This window comes from Pristis pectinata, chromosome 17 (genome assembly GCF_009764475.1).
Source record: "Pristis pectinata isolate sPriPec2 chromosome 17, sPriPec2.1.pri, whole genome shotgun sequence".
NCBI lineage: Eukaryota > Metazoa > Chordata > Chondrichthyes > Rhinopristiformes > Pristidae > Pristis > Pristis pectinata.
The window spans coordinates 33,848,614-33,867,454 of NC_067421.1; the positions used below are offsets into that span (position 1 = coordinate 33,848,614).

At 38.6% G+C, this 18,841-nt stretch overlaps 1 protein-coding gene across 1 annotated transcript in view; it reads left to right on the forward strand.

Annotated features, from left to right (window-relative positions):
• The window catches only part of gltpa (glycolipid transfer protein a), a 32,865-nt gene extending 20,145 nt beyond the window's left edge, over nt 1-12,720 (forward strand). Inside the window, exons 2-5 of the mRNA XM_052032468.1 lie at nt 2,285-2,343; nt 3,657-3,790; nt 5,841-5,991; nt 7,700-12,720. Of these exons, the coding sequence (XP_051888428.1) occupies nt 2,285-2,343; nt 3,657-3,790; nt 5,841-5,991; nt 7,700-7,882 (527 nt within the window). The 3' untranslated portion in view covers nt 7,883-12,720. The remainder of the gene's footprint in view (nt 1-2,284; nt 2,344-3,656; nt 3,791-5,840; nt 5,992-7,699) is intronic.
• Nucleotides 12,721-18,841: the final 6,121 nt, after the last annotated feature.

Genomic DNA, 18,841 nt, shown 5'->3' on the forward strand with positions numbered 1-18,841 from the left:
TAAGCTTTAGAAACAGCACCTAGTCTTCTGTCTGGGCACACTGCAGCCTTCCAGACTATATCAAATTCTCCAGCTTTGGGCAACTTGTTTCAGATTTCCAGCATCTGCACTTTTTTATTCTCAGTTAACTAGTTTTATCTGTCTACATTGGGAGTGGCCGTCCATGCTGCAAGTCATCCACTTGTGATATCAGTTTGGATCTTCCTCCCTCTGTCAGCATTGTCTGATCTGGTGAGCTTCTACAACGGTTTGTTTTCTGCAACACACTACGCTTTGTCTGTGGGGAGGAATCGTTGATGTTTCATGTCCAGAATCTGCATTGGCACTTGTATGTCTCAGTCTGACGCAGGATCTAGACCCAAAATGTCGACAATTCCTCTTCCCCCCACAGAACTGCTGCTGTTCCACCAGCAGTTTGTTTTGCTCTGGATTCCAGCATCTGTAGTCTCTTGACTCTGGTTTTATCTGCATTATCAGGGTCTAATTGCCTCATTTACCTATTTGACCAGAGTACCACTGTAATCTATCCTCATGTCAACCATGGCCTGATTTTATAGATTTTTCCCTTCTGTCCCCCCCCACCCCCCCCACTCTATTTTCCCTGTAACTTAAAACTCACTTGTTTTTCTTTCCCAATTCTGACAGTCTTCAACCTGACATTAAATTTTCCTTTCCACAGATGCTGCTTGACCTGAGTATTTCCTGTACTCCTTGCTTTTGAGGTCCTATAAATGGTTTCTAATGTACATAATTTCAGTCTTTGATTGGCATATTCAAGTCTATATAGTTTATCATGCAGAGCTCTGTACACTTGTTAATGGTGCCTCATGAATGTATGAGTTCATTACAATTTTTGTACTATCTCCAGAAAATGAATTATTCAGTTCTGGTAATTGAACCATAGCAGCTTGGGTTAGGATATAATTAGTTTCTATTATTGATGATTTCCATTTGTGCTGAAGTTTTTTTTTGATGTGTTTAACTTTTATTGCTGATGCAATTAGTAACCACTTGATCTATCAATATATTTTGATCTAAAAATTTAATTGGTTTTTTTCTGTGGAAAATTAAACTGTTTTAGTAGTTTCAACAACTTGCATCAAAACTTCACTATCATAAACCTGTGCTTTTGCTAGCAGTGCTCCCAAGTCCTTTGACCAGTGATAATGTTATGCCTGCTGTTACACACAGAACTTGACCACTTCCAGATTTTGATACAGGATTGGTCCCCGTTTGAATGACTGCTGATTAAAGAAATTGGCATCAAGATCCCTAGACTAAAGTGGGGGGAAATTAGCATTTTATCTAGTAGCCTCTAATCTTGTATGATTTTTAAACAAGCTGCTTTGCGATCTGTGATTAAATATACAGCGATCTTGGATTCGATCTCAGCACTTTATTGATTTTTATCAGTGATCCTGTTCACAACAAATATTTTGACAAGGCATTGAAAGACTGTTATCAAAGGTAGAATCCTATCTCTGCAGCTTGGAGAAAAATCAAATAGAAGATTAGCTTGTAATTTTAAAGTAAAATTGATCATCTCTGCCTGCAACTGTAGTATTTTCAGAAAATGTGGCTAGGATTTGTGACGTCCATGACTTATCAATAGTTATGCTCATCCAGTATTAATGGTCTTAAGATCATTGGTAGAATATTTGTTTGCACCCATTAGTGGGTTAAGCAACTTCTGAGTCCCACATGATATTTGTAATACAAACCTACACTGAAGCGCATATTTCACTTTTTTGTGCTCTCCCATTTCAAAAATGATGGATTTGCCATAATATCCATTGTGAAGATTATCTATTTTTTTTTATTGCAATCTTGGTGTACATAATGTCCATGCACAACTTCTGTGAGATAGCTGACAAGTTGGTTGAGAAAGAGTGGGAGGTGTTTGTGGTCTGGAAGATCTAACATGGACCACTTGAACTGAGTGGCCTATTTTGTTACTATAGATTTTGTGCAACTTCATTAAGATGAATTGTTTAAGGAACTGAGTGAGGGGGCAATTGGACTGCCTTGGTTAAATGTATAACCATTTAAATTTAATTACTGATATTAAGGATGAAGTACATGGTAAAATATTAAAATCTGTTTTAAAATGTTTAAAACAATTTAAGAAACCAAGAAATCTTGAAAATATTCTGTTCTAAATGGACAAAATTGCTAGTAGAGGCTTGTAATTCACCTTAACTGCCTGATTTCATAGAAAAAACAGACTTGCCTATTTTGGAATTGATTATCAAACACTAAATTCTATGTTAAATTTTATTTTTAGATTGCCTTGGCTCAACAGTGTTTTCACCAATCAAAGCAGATATAGTGGGCAACATCAATGTAAGTCTGAGTTGTCACTCTGATGTAATGCTCTTTCTGTGGGGAGGGGGGGGGAAGGTGGGCTGGAGTTAATTGAGGATGTTGCAATAATAGGACACTTGCAATTAATCTCACTTAATTGCTTCTGCCCATGAGTTTACTAATCACTATTGCCATTGGTTCATGTGTACAATTCTGATCTTTGTATTTACTGAAATTCACATACAAGGAATAACTTTGGTGAAATGATGGCTTTTATCATGGAAATTTGTCTTATCAAGAGCTGTGCCTTCAGGAAAGGTTAGAAAAGGCTGCATTATTAAAGTAAGAAAGAGGAAGTTAATAAGATTGGAACCATAATTTGGCTACAGTTAACCCCATGGAGCAAGAGATTTATTAGTTATGAAATAAAATTTGCTCAAGGACAAGCTGAATGGTTACTCAGTTTGTGTTTTAAAATTTTGTGATCATAACATTTGAGGGAGATCATTTAGTCTTGTATAGGTAAACTGTAGCAAATAGTCAGCCCTTTTATTCATTCCTCCCCTCCCCAGAAAATAGCTGACTTTAATTTGAAAATTTGCTCTTACCTTGTTCCTTTATCCAGATCATAGACTGGAGCACCTGGATGATGTGCAGGTGCACACAATCATGCACTCTCATTTGTACTCAGAGATAACTTCCAAATAAAGTAAGAAGTAAACAGCCAGATCTCTGATACTCGAATTGAAATCTGCTTCCACTAATGATTCAAAGTTATAGATGCATGTGTTACTTCAGGAATTGAGCAGGTAATCTAGTCTGAAAATTTGGTGCAGTGCTATTGGGAGATCTTTTGAATATGATAACGCAAGGCCAAATCACATGAATATTTTAAAATCCTCATTCTTTCTATTCTGACAAACTCTTGGCCATCAACCACTATCAAAAACAGATCAACTTTATCCATCTTATTGCTGTCAGTGAACTACGCTGTGTGCAAATTAGCTGATGCTCTGGTCTATATAATATAACTACACTTGTACCTCCAATGACTCATAGGACATTCCATACACATGAAATATATTTTCATATATATATTATCTATGTTTTAAAGTTAATTCCTTTTGGACATTCTCATCCAGGTACCCTTAAAGTAGAAAGGGATTTGAGCATGTAGGTGTTCTGTTTTTGCTTGTAATAGCAACAATGGCTTTTCCTCACTGTAGGTTTACTACCTCAACCTAAGTGTCACTTGGTCAATAAATTATACTTCACTTTGCAGTAATTTGCCTCTTGAACTTGAATTTAGATGTTCTGAAAGTTCATTGTGGTTCTTCACTTTTCTTTAATAGAAAATTAAGACTGTGTTTGAGACAAACCCCACAAAATTCAAGACATTGCAACTGATTCTGGAAGGTGAAAAGGAGCAGTATGGCACAACCTGGCCAAAGGTTGGAGCTACGCTGGCACTTATGTGGCTAAAAAGGTAATCTGTGCAATTTGTGTACCTATATTTTCCCCATTTTTGTATTGATTTCTTCCACTGCATTGTTTTTCCTCAAGCAGATTTGATCTAGAGTATAAAGATCTTGGCACCATCATCTGACACGTTAATTTGTGTTTGTGTGGAAAGCATCAGACCACAGATTTGCAGAGCACCTACTTTTTGCCAGGCACTCCCGGCCATTGGGAATTGATCTTTTTTGACATTCAACTATTGGACAGCCATTCAAAATGCAACCTCAAATTTAACATCTCTGTTATACCTCTTTAATGTTTAAAAGCCCCATTATAAAATCATGAACATGGATACCTTGGTAGTGTAGTGGTTAGCATAATGCTAATACAGTGCCAGCAACCTGCATTTAATTTCACTGCTGTCTGTATGAGGAGTTTGTACATTCTCCCCATGTTTGCATGGGTTTCCTCCGGGTGCTCTAGTTTCCTCCCACATTCCAAAGGCTGACAGGTTAGGAGCTGTGGGCATGCTATGTTGGCACCAGGAAAGTGGTGACATTTGCAGGTTGCCCAGCAGATTCATTTCAATGTACATGTGACTAATAAATATCTTCCTACAAGCTACCTCTTGCCTCAAGCAAAGTTTAGTTTCCCTGATGGTAATCGCAGGAATTGAAATTAGTGGTTTTTCACTTTGTCAATTGGTACCAATGCCATCTGTGCACATTCTTGTTTAAAGAGTGCCACGTCTTATTTTCCAACCCATTAGTCACTGAATCAACCACATAACGAACCTTGAAATTAGAGTGGTGAACAGCAGGGATAAGGAAGAGACTGAGCAGGAGTGGGCAGCATATTGCTGAATATACATGAGTGTCATTTATTGTAGTTCTCTATAAGGAGTTGTAATGGATCAAATAATGTTCCCTTATCAGCTTGATGTCCACACCTGTTCAAGGTCAATTTGTGTGAATGACAGTTGCTTGTACTGCCTTGGTCACAGCACATTCTGCAGTCTACTCACTTTAACTTTGTGCTTTAACAGAATTCATCAGTCAATGAATTATTTTTAGAACTGTAATGTAAAAATTTAATAATGCATAATACTAATCCACGGAGAGTATGTTTCCAGTAGTAGGAGAGTCTGATACACAGCCTCAGAATAAAAGGACGTCCCTTTAGAACTGAGAGGAGGAATTTCTTTAGCGAGAGGATGATGATGAATCTGTGGAATTCATTGCCACAGATGGCTGTGGAGCCCGAGTCATGTATTTAAAACTGAGGTTGATGGGTTCTTGATTAGTAAGGATGTCAAAGGCAGGAGAAGGAGGTTGAGAGGGAAAAATAAATCGGCCATAATTGAATGGTGGAGCAGACTCGATGGGCTGAATGGCCTAATTCTGCTCTTGTGTCTTAAACATTTTTGTGGGAGGGGAATTTGGAGTATAAACACTGGCTTTTTCTGTAAATTTTAGTTAAATCTGACTTTAATTAGAAAAATATACCTTGACCAATAACTTTTGAAAGTAGAAAAAGTTGGTTGTCCAGTTGGATTCAGACTTTCATTGTTTTACAAAAGGAGAAGTTTTATTTAGGACCTCTCCTGATTTCTAGATAACTCAAAACATTTTACAGCCAATTATGTACTGTCAAAATGTCACCATTGGATGCATAATTTGTTATTACATCAGTTTGAAAAAGGAGTCCCACAAATGGCAAAAATAAGAGGCCCACTGATCACCTTTTTGGCTTTTGAGGGTTAATGCTCAAGTCCATGTGAACCTTCCATATTAACTTGACAACAGATGAATGTCACCTGTGACAGTACACTGAACTGTCCACTGAGACTATGGTGGAGTCCCCAGAGTGCAGCTTCTCCAAGTAGATAGTGCTACTACTGAATTGGGAAGGGCAGTCAACCTTGTGCTGATCACTCTGACAGTCTTTTGAGAATGAATTGATTTTAATTGGTATGATATTTAAATTGAATTAAATGTACAGAATCAGTGGCTTCTAGATTTGCCATATTATTCAATCTTTGAAATTGAGAAAATGTGAATAGTTTTTGTTTTTTGTAGGGGTTTGAAATTCATACAGGTTATGCTGCAGAGTATTGCAGATGGGGAACGTGATGATGCACATGCAAATCTCATCAGAGTCAATGCAACAAAAGCATATGAACTAGCTCTAAAGAAGTACCATGGCTGGATTGGACAAAGGGTCTTTTCTGTGAGTGTATTTGTTGATATTGCATTCTCTCCAATCTTGAAATGTTTGGTTCCATTTGTCTTGGCCAGCTTTTCCTGTGAAAGTACACAACACTGACTCTCAAGTTTGATTTGACTGTGTTAATCTTGTCCTTGTATCCTGCTGTAATTAAAATAAATGGGAATGTTTTGTGATTTGGATGAGCTTTTCTCAGTGTGACATAACAGAGCAGGGGTATTGGTTAATAAGCACTGAAATGAGGCCTAGGCAGCCTTGTTTGAACATCCTCTTCAATTGGTAGTCCCTCAGGATGGACTTGCTTCCACTCCAGCTCTGAGATGACATCACAGATGTGAAGCATTAAATATTGTTTCCATCTCCACAAATTTTACCTGACCATAAGATTTTCTGTTTTATTCTACTCCCAGTTCTGAGATGCCTGATGCATCCTACCACTGGTGTGCATTTGATGGGGAGATGATATGTTCTTTTTGACTATTTGTGCATGGGTTTTGCATGTTCCTGATGTAGAGATTGTTCTCGGTGCCTTCCTAGATGCTGCTTCTCTGTTGGGAATTCCTGGAACAGGGATTTCCATGACCCATTGAGGAAGGTAGTTTTTTTAAAAAAAGAAATTGAGAATATTCTGGAATTTTTCCTTGTCCTCCGGGGTATCTTCTTGCTATTACAAAGCTTGGAGAGAACTCATTACATGAGTCAGATGACAAACATGCAAACAATGTGGGATGAATAGAGTGTGATCAGGTCCTTGCTACTGGAATTACTACACATGCCTGTTCACACTCTAATTGCATATATGGAGGTGCACTCTGACCCAGTACACTCATTTGGGCACACTCTCCTGCATGCTGTTGCCTACATTCACTTCCACAGCACCCGCTTCCTCAACCCTCACCTCCTCCCTTCTACTTTCTCCACCCCTCTTTTCACTTTTCCCTTCTCCAACACCCCAGCCGCTTTCCGTTTTGTAGCCGTCTTTTTGAGGGTTGCCATCTAGCACAAATTTCCTTCCAATAAAACCTATGGGAGCTGCTTTGTGCCTGAAGGTTCTTGAGGTGGATATATCGTACAGAAGTGGGGCATTCCAACTTTGCACCCCTATTGATTTACTCCATCTATGTATTAATACAATTTTAAAAAAATCAGACCAGGTGTGAATCTGGCATTTTACCCACAATGTTGGCAGATAGTTAAAATTGAGTCTTGGATTTGTTGTGAAATCAAGATGCTACAAATGAGCTCCCTCTGGGATGAGGCATCCAATCACCTGCTGCCTCCTGCTCCAGTGAATATTAGCTTTCCTGGTCCCTTTCTGACTAGAAGATGGATGTACATCTGTTCACTTCTGGTTGAGCTCAGCAGTGTTACTCCACCATAGTCAACCTGCATGCTATCACTTGCTGGGTTATGCATTCAAAATTACCTTTTCATCTTGTACTTTGGGGCTAGCCAAGGCTTGTCTTGCACCAGCTCCTTCAAGCAGGATGCAGAAGTGAAGAAGGGAAAATTCCCAATTTTCCAAGCTATATGGCTTTCCAACAGTTACTATTTTGTTTTTAAAAAAGGTAACCTAACATAGTTGGTTCCTCCTTCACCTTTAAATCCCTGCAGCTGAGGACTGGTTATCATCCCAGATGGTACTGTGATGTGTGATTGGGCCAAAGTGATCTATAGCTGCAACAACTTGATTTCCGTTTTTGTTTTCCAGGTCGCAGTTTACGCAGCCCCATACAAATCAGACTTTCTGAAAGCGCTGTCAAAGGGCAGAGAGGTTAAAGAAGAAGAATGTGTTGAAAAGATTAGACAGTTTTTGGTCAACTTTACAGTGACTATTGATGCTATCTATGAGATGTATACAAAGATGAATGCAGAGTTGGATTACAAAGTTTAACACTGACTATCTCTATTTTTGTCCTTTTTTCCTGTTTTACTCCTCTCAGCAATGTACTCTGTGATATTGATAACTTGAGTTGCTGTTTGCAGGGTGATCATTAACTAGCAGTAATTGGTGTGGAAGGAACACTGACTATGTGGAGTTGATCCATGTGAAAATTGCTATGTACTCCCTTCTTGTTAGTGCTACAATAACATTGAATTAACAGAGCAGTTTTGTCCCAATGCTCCTCTTGCACTATTTGATGGAATAATGCAGAATATATTATTTTCTAAATTTCATACTAGTTGATACAAAATGGGCATTTTATAGGGTCACCCAAATGCATTTATGGCATTTTACATAGCACAACCTTTGACCATTTATTAAAATGTTGAAGTAAATGTGAAGATGTGTTAATCTTTTCAATCTTAAGTAGGTAGTGTGGTCTTTATATAGTTTTGGGTAAACCATTTCTGTTTTTTAAAAAGAATCTACATCCTTGATCTGTTTTGAAACATTTAATGGATAGTGTGTTTGCTAAAGCTGATTCTAGATGAACTGACAATTTTGTGGTCAAATTTTGATGCACTGAATCAATGGGCTTCACTGTTTTTATTCCCCCCCTCAAGTCCCACCCCAATAAATCTATAATGATGCTGAACTGTGCTGGGTTGAAAATGGCCATTCTTTCTGTGAGGCAGTCAGAAGAATTCTTGACTACAGAGGGATGTCACACTTGAACCTATGCATAAGTTGCTGAAATAATGGTCTAGTTCAGTAGTTCTCACTTGCTTTCCCCCACTCTCGCCACCCCCCCCCCCAAAATTCAAGTTATGGAAGCTGATGTAGGCTTAAACAATGGTCTGCCAAATATTAACTAATTTGGCATAGATCAAACCCTGTGTCCAGTTAAAGTTTAGTGCTTTTTTTTAAAAAGGGGCTGTAGTATGTACAATTCAAAGTCATTCTAAACCTTGTTTGATATCCAAGTACAAAGCATTCCTTTGCCTTGTTGGTAATGGATTTGAACTTGAGCAATTATATTGTAGACTTGTTTGAGAAGTTCCTTTGAGTTTTTCCTATCATCTATTGAGCCTGTTTCATGAAACAACTTTGATATAGTAAGCTAAAAGCTGCCACTGATTTATTTGAAGTGGTTCTTAAACATGATGGGAGGGACTAAGTGCAGAATAAGATAATTGGCAAATTCTAGCTAATGTTTGATTGTATGTAGTGATTCTGTGCTGCTCTTTTCTACCTTCCTGAAGAGCTTCCATTTTCTTTTAGTGGAACATTTTTATATTTTGCTGCCAGATTTTACATCCTCTGGCAGCTGGTATTCTTGAATCTCTGAAATGTGTGATTTCTGCAGTGTTCAAACAACCAGAGAAGTTGATTGGAGGCAAACTAAAATGCCCTGTTTTAAATGCATTAAGATTTTGTTCTTCATCTGGTGACCTCTGAATAAGTACTAGGAACATGATCTGAGTTCTTAACCTTAACTACCACTGCTCCCCCCCCACCACCACCACCCGCCCCCACTAGCACAGGCACACAGGTAACTTGTAATAAAACTTGCAGTTTCCTGTACCCACTTAGGTGACATTTGTTTTTTGACTTAATTTTGTTTACTTCAACTTGTCACATGGATGAGTTGCTACCTGTGATTTGTGGGTCCAAACAAATCGATTATTTAGTCATTCTTTGGTTCCTTGGCAGTGCTAACTTAATCCTGAATATGACCAACTTTTTTTTTGAAGAAATAGTGTATTGTTCCAGCAAAAATGTAAGAAGTAGATTTTTGAAACTAAACAGCTTTTGTATACAGCAGTGCTGTCTTTGAATATTTGGTGGCAGTAATCAATACTTCTGTAATATTACTCCCTGACGAGCACAAAATTCACAAGATTGTTTTCGACATGTGCTAGGAAAGGTGGAAGCAACAAAAGGGATATTGATCTGTTGTCAGATGACAAAATTGTGGTAAATTATGTTCTGATTAAGTTTGTATGTTAACTACCTCTTAGTTCCTGTACCACTTGAAGGATGAGTATAGTTGATTGACAGTAGGTGTTTAGTTGTCACATCATAGTAGTGATCAACACTTTAAAGAAGTGCCTTCTCCGTACTGCTTGTTATGAGTTTGCTAAACCTGGGCACAAAGTCCACTTGTAGCAATTGGATACCATGTTTTAAATTGTACTAGAGCCTGTTATTTATACTACAGTTTGGGGATGAAACATTTAAGAAATGAAGATTTTTGATTTGAAGTAGGAGAGAAGACTTCTAATTTAAAAATGCTGTTTTCTCTGCATACTGCCTCAAGACTCAGTTGGTCAGTAAATATAGTTAATGTTTAGTTTGTTTGTAAGGTGCTATGTTACAGCTTTGATGAAATCCTCTCTATTGGCTCTAAACCTGGATCTTTTTCTTGTTGGCTGTTGCAATTCACTTATCTAGTATGCTTTAATAGTATCCTTTTGTTTAATCAAGTTTCTGTCTTTTGGATTTGTTAAGGGAATAGTGGGATGAAATAACTAACATATTTAGAAAAACCTCATGTCATTTTATTTTTTTTTTTGAACCATGGACCATAACATCTTTAATCCTACAACTGTCACCTTCAAGATTTTGCAATTTAAGTTTTTTCACTTTTATTACCTCAATTGAACTTGCCTGCTTGTAGTCAGTACTACTGCTGCACTCCATATGAGCTGCTTTTGATGACATGGGGCCAGGAACTAAAAGGTGAATTCGAGCTTCAGGACAACAATGTAGGACTGGTGAGGCCTCATTAGTTGCACTGTAAGTAAATAGTGGGTAATACTATTAACTTGATGTGCAATATTTTTGGCCATTGTTTTGCATAAATTGATAAAAGCCCAAACTGACCAGGATGCCAGTAGACTGGGTATTATGTCCATTAGGATTTTTTAAACAGCAACCATACTGTTGCCATCTGTCAAGATTTCTCAGCAGTCTATGGAAGCCTAATGATCAGTGATGTTAAATTCTATAGAGAGTAACACCTACAAAGCAGTTGGCATCTGCTTGGGGAACATGGCAGATCAATATCAGACTGGAGAATTGACATGGTTCATTCATTAGAACTTTGCAGGTGTTCTCTTGGTGGATCAAATGTGAAATTAATTTTAAATGTAATCTGGGCTGATATTAAAGCATTCAACAGGTTCCAGAGATGTTGATGTCCCAGAAGGAAGAGCAATGGGACTTCGTCTGAGTCCATTATCTTGTTTTGAATGCTGATGAATCTGCTGCACTTCAACATTTTCTTCAGAACTTTAAGAATCTCTAGCTTTCTTTTCAATCTAGAAACCTTGTTTCCTCAACCCTCTTGCTTCACGTGCCTTCAGATGCATGGGTGTTAACACTCTTGTCCTATGCAAGGACTTGGTCCAAGACCAAATCCATGGTGGCTTTTTTTTTGGGGGGGGGGGGGGGGGATGGGAGGGAGAGAAGAGGGGGAGTTTTCCAAAATTCATGAGCCTGCTGGAATACTCCCTTTTTAAATGATTTTATAATGTTGTATTTGAAATATATTTTTGTAAAAGGATGCAGGCACTAAATACAGGATATTCTCCAGGTTCTGTCAGTGATTATTTCCAGGTAAATGTGGAGTGTTAAATTTTCAGCAGTTATGTTGGGATGTTATTGTGCATGAACAATGCAGAGCATATTGACCATTGGGGTATGGATGATGGGCCTGGTCTCAACTACCTCCAGAACAAAATGTATTTAATCCTTTCCTTTTCTGGAGATCCACAGTTATCTTTCTGAAGTCTTCAGAGACTTCAGAGCAGATGACTTCAGAGACTCTAATCTCATTGAAGGGATTCAGATCATGATTGTAAACTACTTGAGCTTAATTCATGTCACCCAATGACATAATCATCCTTTGCCTCTTTCCCCATGTGATGTCTCTTGTAAAATTCCCATGTGGTCCTCTTACTAAATTGGGGATGTACCATTTGTTTTACTATGGTAATCGTTATTGAGAAGCCAGAAACTGGAAATAAGATGACCACTGAATTTGAGTGCACATTTTGCTTTGGAGCAAAAGCCTTAAACCTTCATGTTGGTCAACTCTTGTTTTTTCACTTTTTTTTGAAGTGATTTGGATTTTTTTGAGGGCACTTTATGAACAAGATTCAGTAAGTTTTAGTTTATCTTTTTACAGCTTTCTGTTCCATCTTGTAGACAATGTTTATAAATTGTCCTGCTTAAATGAAGGATCCTTTTATTTTGGAGAGTACTAAGTTCCACATCAGGATCCAGAAGTTGAATTGCATTTTCCTTGCAATCTTTCTCATTTCTTGGCCAGATGTTTTCTAATATAGGTATTTTAGTTGCCTTCAGTAGCATGCTCAAAGGGACCCAAGTGTGGCCTAGAATAGCTGCCAGGTTATTTGGCTATAAAGGGAAGTACAGTCTAACCTGATCCTGTTCTCTCTAGTCATTTAGGCATAGATCTGTTCCAGTAGGATCTGCTTATCAGGACTTGCAATTCTGTTCTCTCAGAGCACCCTGAGAAAAGTCCTGCTATTGTTGCAGGTATGACCAATGAACAAGTCTAGTTCCATTTCATTTTATTCATTCCAGTTCTATGTGCAGACAAGTTTGGGAACTGGAACTTGGTGTTTGGTATGACTGTTTATGGTTTGAGTTACTTTTGTTTTAAACTAGACTGTAATTAATCTTTTTGAAGGAATGCTGATTTGAGAAACTTCCTCAGCTCAAATCTTTAAATGTAAAATTTCTATTTTAAAAATCATCTCCAGTCAGTTTGGTACAAATGTTTTAACTACAATAAAACTTTGAAACTATTTTGTCACAACATTGTGTAATGTGTCATGATTTGGGTGCTTTATAATGTCTAACAGTATATAGGACTCCCTCCAAAAGTCAAGATGAGTTTGTCATGTGTGCAAGTACAGTGAGGTATGGGAATAATAGAAAAACTTGCACAAAGTGCTTCTATCTCCTTTTTCACATTTTTGTCTTTTCTCTCTGCCACCCTTGATTTGTAGAATAATAAAAAAATTGTCAAATTCCTTTTTTCAGTAGGTAAGGAAGCTAATCAAACATTGTCCACTTTACCAGGACACAAACTTCCTCTTGCTATGGCATCTGACCCTGGATATTGGAATGGAGTTTGCTTTGTCTTCCTTGTTTGTTAATACAGTATTTTTGCTCCATTTCTGAAGAATTTGAATCCCTAGTCTCCTGATTTGTGTGAGAATGTTACTAATTGAGCTGTGGTAGTGTTGGATCTGGTTATTTTCAAATCCATAGGTTCTTTCAGGAGTCTAAGAATGAGTTGAAAACAACTTGGTGCTTCACAAAGTTTTATTGGAGAAGTTTAAAACAAAGAAACAGTTACAGAGCACATGGCACTGGCTTTACTACTAGATGAGCAGAGACACAAGAAACTAAAAATGAGCTAGGGCTGGGGGAGAGTGAGCAAGAGGGAGATGGAGCAAGACACAAAGGCAAGAGTGATTAACAAAAATTGACACCTTTTATACCTGAGATAAGAGGTACTCCTTAGTTAACAATAGTCCAATCAGGAAGTCTATTAGATACCTGTGGCAAAAGCCAACCAATGAGAAAATGCATATTCACCTGACAGATGAACCAATAAGCTAGGAAATGGCTATTCCTTGTGCAGCCACTTGAGGTGTATTAAACACTATATACATTTTTTTAAAAAAACTACTTGAAACAGTCAAATCCAACACTATCTCAGGCAGGATGTGTGGCATCCCAATGGTTCTAATAGTACCAATGTTCACTGGTGTGATAGTAAGCTATTGCCTTTTGTCTATGCTCAGTTAATAAATCACTGGCAGGATAATAGTGCTGCAATTCATATTGCAAGTGAAAGTTGGAAAGAGGACCAGCAAGATTTAGTTTTTAAACAAGAGTATTTGGAGTAACTGAAAGATCTTGCAACCTACAATAAACTAATGGTGACTGTACATTGATTCAAATGTTCAAAACATTCCATCTTTTTGGAGATGTCCCTAATAAGAGCTAGTCTGCCTTTCAAGTCTGACCCATAGCTAATGCAGGGTATGAATTCTTAGTGCTACATATTTAGTTTCTATATTTCCTAATCCTGAAAATTGAACATGTCCTTAATCTTACTGGATTAAGGACCTACACCATACAGAAGGGTTTCTGCAATGTGAGGTGCCCCAACTGCAACAGACTTGTGATAGTAAAGTTCCAAATATTTATCCATTCCCACTTACAGCTATTAAACACCTTATGTATTTATTCTGCCCCTATTGTGCATGAACTATTTTTTTCCCTAAGGTATTTGATCATGGTTTTTGTTCAGGATTGTGCTTTTGGGTACAGATAAAAACTAAGGGCATTCAGCAGGCTGAGCAGCATTGATGGGGTGGAGCAGTCACTGTTTCAGATGGAGGACTTTCAGTAGAACTGGAAAAGTGAGAAGACAAGCTGGCAATGAACAAAATGTCCACAATGGGGTGCAGACCAAAGTTGTCAAGTAACTATTACCTATCCAGCTAATAGCTAGCTAGAGAGTGTAGTTAAGGTGCGATGTTTTAAAGCTACAGCTAATTAATTTGTCTAATTGTTAAATAGAACAGAGGTACCACCTGTTAAAGTTGCAACATGTGGAAACTGTTGGAGCCCAGTATGCTTCAGTGATTCTATCTGAAGAAAGTGTTTCCTGCACAAGGAACTTCAGCTCAGGATTGATTTTGCTGGAACCCAAGCTTCTGATATTGTTCCACCAGGGAAGGGAATGTTACCTGGATGTTGGGTACCAAGAGGCAATCACACTTAAGTTAATTTCCTCAAATTTGATCAGTGGTAGTTGTACAACATGGAAACAGGACCTTTGGCCCAACTGATCCATGTTGACCAAGATTCCCATCTAAGTTGGCCCCATTTCCCTGCTTAGATGCTGTATGATCACTAGCTACATTGTGTAGCTGGTTAGTCCGGTTCAGTTTCTGGTCAATGGTAATCCCCAGGATATTGATAGTGGGGGATTTGGTGATGGTAATGCCATGAATATCAGGCAATGATGGATTTTTCTCTTGTGGGTACTGTCATTGCCTGGCACTCATTTGGCATGAATGTTACTTGCCATTGTCCAGGTTTTACTGTATTTGGATGTTGATTGCTTCATTATCTAAATGATGCTTGATGAACATTTGTGTGAACATCTCTACTTCTGACCTGAAGATAGTTGGGCCAGGATGTTACCCAGCAGAACTCCTGTAGTGATATCCTATGGCGGAGATGATTGACCTCCAACCACCACAACCATCTTCCTACATGCTAGGTCTGATTCCAACAAGCCAGAAGGTTTATCCCTGATTTAAAACCAAGGTATACGAGGACATGTTATTGAACTCAGAAGTTACCTTATCCACCAAGTACTAGTCTTTTCTAGGAAAAATTCATACTTTACACCAGCAAATTAAGATTAAATGCAAAATAATTTTAAAAATGAGATCCAGACCAATCAAACAGATGGTGGAAAGGGATTAAAATACTGTAGTTGTTCATTAATGGGTGCATGTTTTCTGGCCATATTTGGACAGCAGAGGGCACCAGATACCACAGTCAAGTGTATTGGTTTTAGTTACTGAACAGTCTCAAATTTGAGATTTTCAGGTGTTTTAGCTTTACACGGTACACTTTTAAATCCAAAGTTTTTGAAAATTTCAGTTTGGTATGCTGAATGAAAATGCTACATTGGGCATAGAGGATATTGGTCAGATACAAAGTGCATTAGAGGAGAAGCTCAATATTACTCTCTGCATCCATGCTATACTTGATAGCTGGATGAGGTAGAGATGTGAGGGGAAAGTACAGAAGTTCCATTCTCAACAGTTTCATTTGAGAACCTCTGCAGTCAAGCTTTTGACTCTAAATTCATTAACTAAATGCCCAAACTTTATAACCAATTAAATACAGTAAAATTCCCAACATAAGCACCAAACCCTAATCCCTCCTATTCAAGGAATGGAAACATAACTATCATACTGCCAGTGTGTGGGAGAAGGATTTTGCTCCAAGAGCGCAAGAAAATGAGCAGGAGTAGACCACCTGGCTCTTCAAGTCTGCCCCATCTTTCAATGTGATCATTCTGACCTGCCCCAGACTTGAACTCATCTGTGCCAGTTCCCCATAGTCCTCGATTTAAGAATGTACCTACCTCTTCTAAGTATCTCCAATGACCTAGCTTCCACAGCCCTCTTGGGTAGAGAAAAGGCAGTGAGTGATGCTTTGCAATAAGGCAGTGTTTGCCATCTTTAACTGTGAATGCAAAACCTATTCTAGATTGAGACCTGTTTCCTTCACACTTTTATGATTTGATGTCATTGTCATTCATGAAGTTAATTGGGGCCATCAACACTTACATCTTGAGTAGCATGCATGATCTGTAATATATAGGAATAAAAATGCTGCAAACACTCAGCGGATGAGGTAGCAGCGGTGTGAGGGGAAACTTCTGGCATCTGCAGTTTTGTTTTATTTTATTTTCAGTTACTCTAATACACAGGCTCTATGTCCTGTGGGGAGATTTTAAGCACACCAGGGGTATTCACCACAATATCTACCTGCACCCATTTGACATCATGGTCCAGCAACACTCTACACAGTATTTGTTTTGTGGTCAGTTTGCTGAGGTTAAAGGGTAAGTGTGCTGGTTGTCCTAGCCCCTGCTCAAGTCTGACAAAACTAGAGTTCCAAAAAGTACATCTGTCATTCTGTAAGACCTCCATTTTAAACTGCAATGCACGCTCTTGGTCTAAAGACTGAGCAAAGCAGGTCAATGTGCACCATAATGGATCAACTGTATCAGTCACTTACAATTTCATCCAGCCTCAGTGTTCATTTATTGAGTAAATATTTGAACTCTGCATTTCAGCCAGTTAATTGGCAGGAACAGGATTGGCATGTGGAATTTCTCACTCACAGCTCATTTAATTTCCTGTCTTCAGTACCTCTACTAATCCTCTCTGCTAAACAGCATTTTTTTTCTGCAACCCCTCCTTTGAAAACATCAAATAAGTACAGACTAATGCAAGTTCTTTTGGTTTATTTCAGTCACACTCAAGTTTGTAATTCAGCCAATTGATACCTACTGGCGGATTTAGTCAAGATGGAACATTAACAAATAAAACTTGACATTCAGCTGTGCAGTGATATTGGGGCAGATAGAGAAAGGCCTTAACCGTTATCTTAAAGGAGGAAGAGAGGCAGAGGTGCTGTTAACCCTGACCTGAGTATTTCCAGCACTTCCTGTTTTGTTTTCATATTTCCAATATCTGGGGTATTTCAGTTTGGCACTAATGTTCAAGACACATGCTGGAGATGGAGTTGTGTTGCAGAAGTCAAACCGCTGCCACACATCATTGTTTGTTTATTTTCAATTCCATTTTGGATCACAAAGTACCATGATACTGGTTGTGAATCAGATTCACTGTTCTCATACTTAAATAGGGTGCTCATTCTTTTTATGAAACACTTGACTCCATTTGGAATTGATGTGGATTCTAAAAATTGGGCTGAGGAATGCCCACCAAGTCCGAATCGACCATCCGACACTCATTTGTACTAATTCAATTTTCTATCTATTCTCTCCATGTTCCCATCAGCTTTCACCAAATTCAACTACTTGCCCTTGCACTAAAAGCAATTTACAGTGGCCAATTAATCTACCGACCTGTACGTCTTTAGGATGTGAGAGGAAACCGGAGCCCCTGGAGGAAATACACATGGTTACAGGCGAATGTACAAACTACACAGACACCACTGAGGTCATGATCGACCTGGGTCACTGGAGCTGTGAGGAAGCAGCTCTACTAGTTTTTGTACCAATTTGGACATCATTATCGTTGGAGATATTTGACTGCAAGTATTAAAGTGGGTAAAGGAATTGGCCATCAGTAGTTGTTTTATCAGCATGTTCAGTTCTTTTGTCCTCAGTAGAACCAAGTGTGCAGAGGGGAATACAAGTGGACAATATATTACTCCACGTGCCTTTAGAACCAGTCACCATTGGTGAACTTCTTTGCTGAATTGTTATTAACTGATGGTGAACTTCTGTGTGCACTATAAACAAGATCCTACTAACTCCAGGGATGAATAGGAGCTGGATTACAGATTAATTTACCTGGTTTATTTCTGCCACGTTCAACCTTGTAAAATAACCAATTGACACTGACTGGTGAAGTTAGTCAAGACAGGCTGAATTAATAATAAACTCTGCAGAATGGTGAATGAGCTCCAATGTAATTGTGAGCCACTGCAGTTTGCTAGGAAGAATAAAGAAGCTACAACTGTGTTGCTAAATTCAAACTCCTGTTCCATACGCATAGACATAAAATTTTGCCATTTCCTCTCGGAGATTCGGAGTACAGCTTTGCACAATTAGGAGACCTGGAAAGAATCAAAAGCAGGGAGAAAAAAAGGTGCAAACATCTCTCTATGACTATAAAGCTGCTGGCTAAAGGTTCTCACACTTGAATAATCATTCCAGGAGAATCTGTGATCCACTTGTACTCCCAGCCTGGTGTACTATGTTCAGCCTTCAGAATGTGGTGTCCTCTGGTTTGGAGAACCCACGTCCAGACTCTGTGGAATATGTGTGTTCCGGGCTGCAGGGCTGACCCTGAGCTTCCTATTGCCTATCGCCTCAATTTTTCATCCTTCTCCAACTCTGACCTATTTGCTTGGCTTTCTGCGCTGTGGAAACAAGACCCATTGTAAGTTTGAGGAACAGCATCATATCTTCCATCTGAGAGCATTGCAACCTTATGGACTCAATATTGAATTTAAACGCTTCAGGTAACTCACTCTGTTTGTATCAGAACCACCCAGTTCTGCCTCGGGTCATCCATCTGTAATACTGGCTAAGTCCAGGAGATTGCCTCTACTCTATTGTATTCAGTCATTCAA